The sequence below is a fragment of the Hevea brasiliensis genome, chromosome 8, assembly GCF_030052815.1.
Source record: "Hevea brasiliensis isolate MT/VB/25A 57/8 chromosome 8, ASM3005281v1, whole genome shotgun sequence".
NCBI classification, from domain to species: Eukaryota; Viridiplantae; Streptophyta; class Magnoliopsida; order Malpighiales; family Euphorbiaceae; genus Hevea; species Hevea brasiliensis.
This window is the reverse complement of record NC_079500.1, coordinates 21,370,856-21,381,314: the sequence shown is the minus strand read 5'-3', so window position 1 is coordinate 21,381,314 and position 10,459 is coordinate 21,370,856. Positions and strand designations below refer to the sequence as shown.

Below are 10,459 nucleotides of genomic sequence, written 5' to 3'. Positions count from 1 at the left end.
TTTTTGAGTGGGAGGGAGTTTAAGGGGTGTTAGGAGAATTTAAAGGGTCATTGTGACTCTTCGTTTCGCGCATTTTGCACCCCAGGTATCGCGTCTACGACATGATACATGGGGCACGTATCACTACACGGGTCGCGGTCCTCGGACCCGTGTAACCTTTTTTCCGGAATTTTCCTTTTCTGCTAAGTTACACGGCTCGTGTAAATCCATTTGGGGACCCGTGTAACTTCCTGTCCGAAGGTTGTATTGCTAGCTAAGTTACACGATCCGTGTAAAGGCGATTTGGGACCCGTGTAACTTTCTATCTCCCTCAAACTTAAAATTTCTCTCTCCTTTGTCGAAGCACACCCCATGTAACATTACACGGGACCAACCTGTGTAAGTTTCTGGAGCTTGTGCAGGTGTGGTTCCAAGGTTCCAGAAGGTTATACGGGGCGTGTAGAACTATATACACGGCCCATGTAAAGTTCTGGCTCTCCAATTCTCTCTGTATGAAAATTTTATGCTAAAGTTTTCCTACCACTATGAATGAAATGAATGTAAAAATTAGCAACAAAGTTACTTCCCCGGTTTTGTGCAGTCTCCTCTTGTGTGGTTTTGACTTAACGTTTCCTCTCCTCCCTTGCCTTCGGTTCCTTGCTTTTGTAGAATTGTGATTTGGGGTACCTAAAAAAAAGGATATTAAAGAACATAAAGTAAAATAATAGAAATCAAAAAGGAAAGGTTACAAAAGTGTTTTGGGTTGCCTCCCAAAGAGCGCTTGTTTATAGTCATTAGTTGGACTATTCTTTCATTGTTCACTGTCTGTCTGGAGGGTTGCCGAAAACGCAGTTAGCTCCCTTCTCTATGGGTTCTCCCTGAAAGTATGGCTTCAGCCTTTGCCCGTTCACTTTGAATGCACCTAAAGTTTCACTCCAAATCTCTACAGCTCCATGCGGGAAGACTTGCATAACCTTAAAAGGCTCGGACCATCTTGACTTCAGCTTCCCTAGAAAAAGCTTTAACCTTGAATTGAAGAGCAGGACAAGGCCTCTTTCTTTTATTTTTTTTCTTGCTATGCATCTGTCATGCCATCTTTTGGTCTTATCCTTGAAGATCATGGCATTCTCATATGCATCCTGCTTGATTTCGTCCAACTCATTGAGCTGTAGGAGTCTTTTTTCACCAGCAGCTTTGAGGTCAAAATTCAGGGTCTGAATTGCCCAGTATGCTTTGTGTTTAAGTTCAACAGGGAGGTGGCATGATTTCCCATAAACCAGTAGAAAGGGTGTTGTTCCAATTGGAGTTTTATATATAGTGCGGTATGCCCACAGTGTATCATCTAACTTCACAGACCAGTCCATCCTTGAGCGATTTACTGTTTTCTCTAGGATACGTTTCAGCTCTCTGTTTGAAATTTCTACTTGACCACTGGTTTGAGGATGATAAGGTGTGGCCACCTTATGAGTCACTCCATACTTTTTTAATAGTGTTTCAAATTGTTAGATACAGAAGTGACTTCCTCCATCGCTGATTATTGCTCATAGTGTGCCAAATCTCGTGAAGATGTTCTTTTTAAGGAATTTTGTGACCACTCTGGCGTCATTGGTTGGTGTGGCTATTGCTTCTACCCATTTTGACACATAATCAACACCAACAAGAATATACTTATTTTCAAAGGAAGATGGGAATGAACCCATAAAGTCTATCCCCCACACATCAAATAGCTCTACATCAAGTATACCATGCAGTGGCATTTCATTCCTTCTTGAGAAGTTACCTGTTCTTTGGCATTGATTACAAGCTAGCATAAAGGATCTCACATCCTTGAATAGAGTAGGCCAATAAAATCCTGCTTGCAAAATCTTGGCTACTATTTTTGTAGTGCCAAAATGTCCTCTATATGGTGATGAATGGCAATGCTGAAGAATGCTCTCTATATCTTCCTCCGGTATGCATCGTCTTATCAATCTATCATTACATCTCTTGTACAGCAGAGGTTCTTCTCACGTGTAGTATCGCACATCATGTAGGAATTTCTTTATTTGCTGGTAAGACATATTGGGAGGCGAAACCCTACATACAAGAGAATTCACAAAATCAGCATACCATGGGGCTTGGGATAAGGCTAATAGGTATTCATCTGGGAATGAGTCATCTATTGGTAGCTCTTCAGCTTCTTCTAAGTCCTCTTATCTCAGCCTTGAAATGTGATCAGCTGCCACATTCTCGGTCCCCCTCTTATGTTTGATTTCAAGGTCAAATTCCTATAGGAGTAAGATCCATCAAATCAACCTTGGCTTGGCTTCCTTCTTGTTCAAAAGGTACCTGATAGCAGCATGGTCTGTGTATACAATGACTTTTGATCCAAGAAGATAGGATCTGAATTTGTCAATTGTAAATACTACTACTAGGAATTCCTTTTTTCTGGTAGCGTAGTTGATTTACGCATCATCAAGTGTTCTGCTAGCATAGTAAATGGCATGGAGCTTCTTGTCTTTCTTTTGTCCGAGTATCGCTCCAACAGCATAGTCACTTGCATCGCACATGATTTCGAATGGTAGCTCCCAATTAGGTAGTTGCATAATAGGTGCTGAGATTAAGGCTTCTTTTGTCCTGTTGAAAGAAGCAAGGCAATTTTCATCAAAGTCAAAGGAAGCATCTTAACTTAATAAATTAGTCAATGGTTTAGCTATTTTGGAAAAATCTTTGATGAATCTTCTATAAAAGCCTGCATGTCCCAAAAAGCTTTGCACTCCTTTGACTGATGTTAGTGGTGGAATTTTTTCGATGATCTCAACTTTCACCTTGTTAACTTCAATCCCTCTTTCTGATATCAGGTAGCCAAGAACTATGCCCTCCCTTACCATGAAGTGATATTTTTCCCAATTTAGAACCAGGTTTGATTCTTTACATCTTTGCAACAATTTGGATAAGTTAGCTAGGCAATCATCAAAAGTAATTCCATAGACAAAAAAATCATCCATAAAAACTTTCATGTTATTTTCAATATAATCAGAAAAAATGGCCATCATGCATCTTTGAAAAGTAGCAAGGGCATTACAAAGACCAAAAAGCATTATTCTATATGCAAAGGTTCCATAAGGGCATGTGAATGTAGTCTTTTTCTGGTCTTCTAAGTGAATAGGAATTTGGAAAAATCATGAATACCCATCTAGATAACAAAAGTAGGAATGTTTTACTCGCCTTTCTAGCATTTGGTTTATGAAGGGGGAGAGGAAAATGGTCTTTTGTGGTGGCACTATTCAATTTCCTATAATTTATGCACATGCACCAACCAGTGACTACTCTCGTAGGGATCAGTTCATTGTTTGCATTTTGAACGATAGTTGTCCTACCCTTCTTAGGCACTACATGTACTAGACTAACCCATTTACTATCAGAAATTGGGTATATAATACTCGCATCTAATAGTTTTATAATTTTTTTCTTAACTACTTCTTTCATGTTTGGGTTAAGCCTTTTTTAGTGTTCAATAGTGGGTTTGCTATTTTCCTCCATAGGTATCCTATGCATGTAAATTGAAGGATTAATCCCTTTCAGGTCTTCTATTTTATACCTTATAGCTTTGATATGGGTCCTAAGCACCTTTAACAATTTTTCCTCTTCTATTTCAGATAAGCCAGCATTGATAATAACCGGATATTTAGAGTTTGAGTCCAAAAATACGTACCTTAGTGAGGAGGGGAAAAGTTTAAGTTCTACCTATTTAGTGTTGTCCTCTAGTTTGCTTTTGGGTTGCTCCTCCTTTAGCTCCTCTACCTTGAAACCTTAAGCTAAGGGTATAGGTGGATTAGTTGCTAAAGATTGTGCACAAGCTGCAATTTCTGTGTTCTCATTATCTGCTGTGTGGCTATGCATAATGCATGCTTCAAGAGGATCTTCAGGATGTGCTTCATGAAATTCCTCTTCAACTTGCTTGTCAACTATATCAACCTTAAAGCATTCATCAGGTTTAAGTTTGTGCTTCATCGTGTTGAACAGGTTGAATTTCACCTCTTCATCTCCTACCTTGAAAGTTAACCTCCCATTTTTAACATCTATGATAGCTCTGGCGGTTGCCAAGAAAGGTCTTCTCAGGATGATAGAAATTTGGACATCCTTCTCCATTTCTAAGATAACAAAATCAACTGGGATGAAGAATTTTCCCACTTTGATGGGGATATTTTCTAGAATGCCCACAGGGTATTTGACAGATTTATCAACCAGTTGCAGCAAAATTGTTGTAGGTTTAAGCTCTCCTACCTCCAGCTTTTTACATACTGATAAGGGCATTAGACTTACACTCTCTCCGAGATCACAAAGAGCCTTGTCTATATTCATATTGCCGATGAGATAAGGTATGAAGAAGTTTCCTGGATCCTTGAGTTTTAGTGGCAGTTTGTTTTGCAATATGGCACTGCATTCCTCTGTAAAAGTGATAGTCTCATAATCTTCCAGCTTTCTTTTCTTTGATAAAATTTCCTTAAGAAACTTGGTAGAGGATGGCATCTGAGAGAGTGCTTTTGTGAAAGGAATGTTAATATAGAGTTTCTGCAAAACTTCTAGAAACTTTCCAAACTGCTTATCCAATTTAGCTTTCTGGAATCTCTGAGAAAAAGGTAGAGGAGGCTGATATAGCTCTGGTAGTTTCTTTTTCTTCTTCTTTGCTTCCTCTTCCTGGTCCTTTTTGGCTTCTTCCTCTTTCTCCTCTACTTGGTTTTCAGATTTATTAGAGGTTTTCTCAGTTGATTCTTCCTCTAACGGTTCTAAAACTCTTCCACTCCTCAATGTAACTGCCTTACAATGCTCCTTTGGGTTCATCTCCGGTTGACTAGGTAGCTTACCAGTAGTCTTGCTTGAAGAACCTGCCTACTGAGCGATTTGATTTTCAAGCATCTTATTGTGGGTGGTAAGTTCGTCCATTCTAGAAGCTAACTACTTGATCATTTCATTTTGCTATTGTTGGTCTGCTAGGAAGCCCTCCATCATGGATTCCATAGTTAACTTCGGTTTAGGCTATTGAGGTTGAGGAGGAGGTGGTGGTGGCTATGCAAAGTTTTGTCTTCTGTTCTGAAATCCAGGGGGTACTGGTGGTCTATACCCTTGCTGTTTATTCATGGGCTGATTCTACGAGTTGGACCATGAGAAATTGGGGTGGTTACTCCATCCAGGGTTGCAAGTATTTGAGTATGGGTTGTTGAGCTGCCTCTGGTTGAAGTTCCCTCCGTTATTCATGTAGTTCATCTGTTCTATGGAGGGTTTGTTGAAGTTGTTACATTTTGAAGTCGTTACATTTTGAAGTCATATATTATCCTTCACTGCTGTCACAGTGTTGGTTGCTTGTTCTAATAGCATTAGCTTGCATTCTATCAAGCCTCTTCGTGAGCTGATCAAATTGAGCATTTATCATACTTAGGGCATCCACTTCCAGGATCCTTGTTGTCCTCCTTGTATTTCCTCTTTCATTTGACCACTCGTAGTTATGATATGCGACCCTCTCCAAAAGTTCAAGTGCTTGTGTTACCATTTTCTACATTAGGTCACCTGCTGTAGCTGAATCTACTGTGTTCCTTGCAGAGGGTAATAGCCCATTATAGAAATTCTGAACTAGGAGCCAATCCTCTATGCCATGGTGTGGAAATTCCCTCTGCAAATCTTTATACCTCTCCCATGCGTCATAGAGTGATTCACCTTCCTTTTGCCTAAAGGTGTTGGGTTCAACCCTCAACTTTGCAGGTGAGAAATACCTTGCTAGAAAAGCTTATGAGAGGTCTTCCCAAGTGGAGAATGTTCCAGTTGGTTTAGAATGTAATCACTTCCTTGCTCTGTCTTGAAGGGAGAATGGAAATGCTCTGAGTCTTATAGCTTGATCAGAGACTCCATTTATCTTGAATGTGTCACATAGGGCAAGAAAGCACTGGGGGTGGTAATGTGTATCTTCTGTTGGTGAACTCCCAAACTGGGTCTGTTGAATCATCTAGAGTCGTGCCGATTTTAATTCAAAATTATTGACCTCCACTGCGGGTCTTGTAACACTGGGTTGGAATCCTTATATAGATGGAGCTCCATAGTCCCTCAAGAGTCTTGGCCTGTTGTTGTTGTCGGCCATGATTGGAGTTTCTGAATTTCCTTGATCTTGTTCTTGGTGTCTCCTTTCTCTCCTGATGGCTCTTAGAGTTCTATCTATTTCAGGATCCAAGTCCAAAACTTCTTCCTTTGGCTTTGTTCTAGTCATGCACCAAACCAAATACCTGAGAGAAAATAAAAGAATTAATTAAGTAAATTTAAATAATAATAATAAATGCCTAAATCAGCTAAAATGCCTATCACCTAATATTGCTAAAGATAAATTACTCGGCAACAGTGCCAAAAACTTGTTTGCCAATTTTTCAACTCCGTATGTGCACGGATCACTAACAAGTAATAAAGTAGTGAGTAGAGTATCGTCCCACGAGGAATTTAGTTAGAAAGTACCAAGCTACACAGTAATTCTAACTGTTTAGGCTACCAGATATAGATGGAGAGTGGATTAAATCTACTTTGGATGCTGAAAATAAATTGAGTAAAACTATCTATTAAAGCAATTCCAGAATTAAAATTTCACACTTTAACCTGGTTATGGATTTTAATCTTGTCTATTCATCGGATTAAGAATCGTTGCTTTGATGGAAATTAATCCTAAGATATCCTAGGTCCTCTCTCAAGGTACTTAAGGTGTGTTTTAACTAGGACCAAATCCTACTTTCGTTGGCGATTAGTCCTAATAAAAATCCTTTAAAATCTATGATTAATTATGAAACTCCACAAAGGATTTTAGCCTATCTCTAGGTCAGATTTCCTAAGTTCAATATTCTAATTTTCCAACACTAACCTTCACCTTTTAGTCATTCAATTAATATCTTATGTCATGTCTAAGTGGGTACCAACACATAGCATGCATTAAGAACACAGAATATTAAATTAAAGAACAAAACTCAAATTCAATAAATAAAACTCAATATTGATCCATAATAACAATTACAAGCGCTACTCTCCTAATTCCAGAACAAAGGAATTAGTCACTCATGGTGAGTTTAACAAACATAATGAAAATAAAATGAAAGAACATAAAAAGTATGCTCAAAGAAATAGAACAAAAGAACCGAAGAAGATTTTCTTCAGCTTTGGACTTGTAAAACTTCGGCTGAGGATTTTTCTTTTGTGCTAATGCTCTCTTCTTCAATACGGCTATGAAGAGTATGTATGTGAAAAGATGAAAGAATCTTTTTTTTATGTTTTCTGCTGCTCCTATTTATATTGAACGATCTAGGGTTAGTTTTTAGAGTCCCCAAAGCATCAGGAGTCTCTTCTTTCTGTAAAAACTGGAGCTGGAACCTTAATCAGGAAATTGGTTGTCAACTGATGCACAGCCCATGTACTGTGTTTCTTCTCTGACTTCTTTGATTTTCTCCTGGCAGAAGGTTACACGGGTCTGTGGTTGTGGTTACACAACCCGTGTACTTTGTATCAGCAATAATCTTCTTTCCTTGAGTCTTTCCAAGCTTCCTTCTTTACTCCTAGGCCTTGGAACTTCTTCAAAACACCTGGAAACATGCAAAAAATATAGAATTCAGTACAGGGTGATGAATTTTGCAAATGTTAATGAATTTAGAGATTATGCTTGAAATTATCTATCTAAATGTTGTGAAATGCTGTACAAATGTACTTAAAAACATCTATATAATACAAGTGTATCACTCCACTATCTAGCCAGAAACACGTGAGGAATTTTCTCTCTCCTCCGCGTGATGTTTCATCTTCCTGCCCTAATTCTGACCAATCCGGCCATTGATTGGACTGGGTTCAGTTCCCTTTGTGTCCTACTTTTCAAGAGCTTTCCATAGACCACCATTTCACCCATTTTCATCAAATGGTTTGTGTAAATCAAACCCGAGAAGTTTTAGCCCATTTTGATTTTTAAGCTAGATTTCTCCCAAACCATAAACCCCACATAGATTCTGAGACTATCAGCACACTCCACTCGGCGAAGCTTCACAATGCCATAAATTTCAAATTTTTTTGACATCAAAATTTTGATGGGTCTCACAAGCTTTGCAGTATTTTTTTGGGTCTTTAACGAGTCTTTTTAATTAAATAAAAATTATATTCTAACTCTTTGTGTTGTGGGCTTCGCGTAAGCATTATCATTTCGTGAAAATTTCACCAGCAATTGGTACTGCATTTTTGGGTCGAACAAGAGACCTGCCAGACCCACTTTTGAAGCGGGTTAATATCATAGTGCTTTCCACCATTTTTAGATGCCCCGAATGCATTTCAGGTGTTAGAATTGGCATAGGTAAATCTGAACTTCAAATTGTTCTTTTTGCCTAATACCGAGTTTAGAATAAAATTCAGAAAATATTTATGGGTAGCCAGAAAATCATAATTCCTTTTGCAATAGTTTAATAGCATCGTTAAGAACTACGGGGCATGTTTATAGAATTTTTTAAGTTGGTTTGGATGATTTTTGGAAAATGTTAGTTTTAAGCCTTATAGCCGAATTGTGTAGTTACTTGAGAGTTCTCTGGTTTGGTAGACCCACGAAGAGCCATATGATGTTGTTGAGATGTGGGCCTGAGGCCTTTGGTTTTAGAAGCATGTTTAAGTCGCTTTGCAGGTTGGGTAGGTCTAGGTACAGGGAAAACTCTTCTAGATTTTTGGCATTAGGATGTCTTTGATTCTTTAAATTCTTGTTTTGTGTCAATACTGATAAATTCATAATATAATTATTTAGGTGATCAAAATCAATCTTCTTCCTTCGCCTAGTCACTGCAGTGATATCTGATAGATTTGTGAGTAAATAATGATTTTATTTATAATTTTAATATTATTATATATTCAAGGCATGCCTATGCATTCGCTTATAAATATATGTATATAGTTAAATACTAGGCATGCCTTTTATTGCATTTTATTTGATAAAATTATTGAGGATGTCGCCTTAAGGTAATTTGGAGTTGTATGCATGTGTTAGCGTGCATGTGTTATGATTATGAATATGGGTAGGACGAGTAGTCGTAGCTGGAGCTTAACTCGCTGGGACTCGATCCTTATATATGGATAAGTTGGGGTAAGTACGACTTTGAGTTGATCTCCCTGACTCCCACATTTGGATTATTAAGAGAAAATTAGGCTCAGTATTGGAATTAAGAGAGTTGTATAGGGGATCAACTCCCATATGCATATATGTTGTTGAGACACACGGGTGTGTGCATGCTCCAAATTATCTTTTGTGTGAATATTACTTGAATTTTTTAATACTATGTGACTATGCTGCATTTCATATCCAGGCAATGCATTAGTTCTAGATAGTTATAGAAATTGCATCTAAAATCAATATCTTACTCTATGAGTCAAACGCTAACTCTTGTTCAACTATTTTTCCTCAGGCGATAGGTGGACTCTTTTTGTGAATAATCTGATTAATTTCTCATAGGTTTACTAGCAGCAGCAGTGTTCTAATCTTGATTAGATCTGTAATAATTTATTTCTTTGAAGTTGTAAACATATTATATGGGTATGTTGGAATGTTTGAAATGAGTATTTACCTTGGTTGAGGGAGCTGAGTTCCCATTTGATTATTTATTGTTTTGAGAATTGTGAGGGTGAACTGAGCTCCCTAAATTGAGTTATTTTGTGTTTGCAGGTCGGGTAAGTTAATACTCCCTGTTGGATAGTCCAATTTATGGCCGGACTCTGTCTATTTGTTTTATTAAAATTAGACTATAGTTATGGACCTTATAGTTGGGTTAGGAATAGTCAGGCTTACTACGAGCTTTAGGGGCCTTATAATGACCCAAATTCTAGTACTGGTCCGGCTCATATATATATATATATATATATATATATATATATATATATATATATTAGAATTTCTAAAAACACCCTTCATGGGAGGAATTTTCGAAAATAGCCTTAATAATTTCAATTATTTACAATTATCTTATTCTTTATTATTTAAATTAATTTTAACATTTATCCTATTAATAAATATAATAGTATTTAGGAAAACTTATAAATTCAATTTTAATTAGAACTTACTTACCTAGATAATTTAATTGGTTATTAAATTTTTTTTGGGGCTTATTAAGGATAGATGTTGAATAATTAATTTTAATTGGTTATTAAAAATTGATATATTTTGAGTAAAATAAGAAAATTATTAATTTTGAAATATTTATTGCATTAGGATTCTAAATAGACTATGATAACTTTTATTAAAAATAATTAAAGAAATTGAAAAAATAAGTATAAAAATGTAGGTGGAGATGTACAAAATGATTAAAAAAAATTACAAATTAAATATACTTATAAAATTTGAAATTATATTAAAATACAATTGTATAAGTTATACATTTTAATTATTTAAATGTCAGCGTTAAAAAAAGAAATAAATCCTATCATAAGTTAATATCTTAATTTAACTAGACAAGTAATT

The 10,459-nt window shown here is 36.8% G+C and overlaps 1 protein-coding gene across 1 annotated transcript; it reads right to left on the bottom strand.

Moving 5' to 3' along the window:
* Positions 1-797: 797 nt before the first annotated feature.
* Positions 798-1,343, bottom strand: LOC131182097 (uncharacterized). The gene has a single exon (XM_058150741.1). It carries the CDS (start codon positions 1,341-1,343, stop codon positions 798-800), a length of 546 nt encoding a protein of 181 aa, XP_058006724.1.
* Between the last annotated feature and the right edge of the window lie 9,116 nt (positions 1,344-10,459).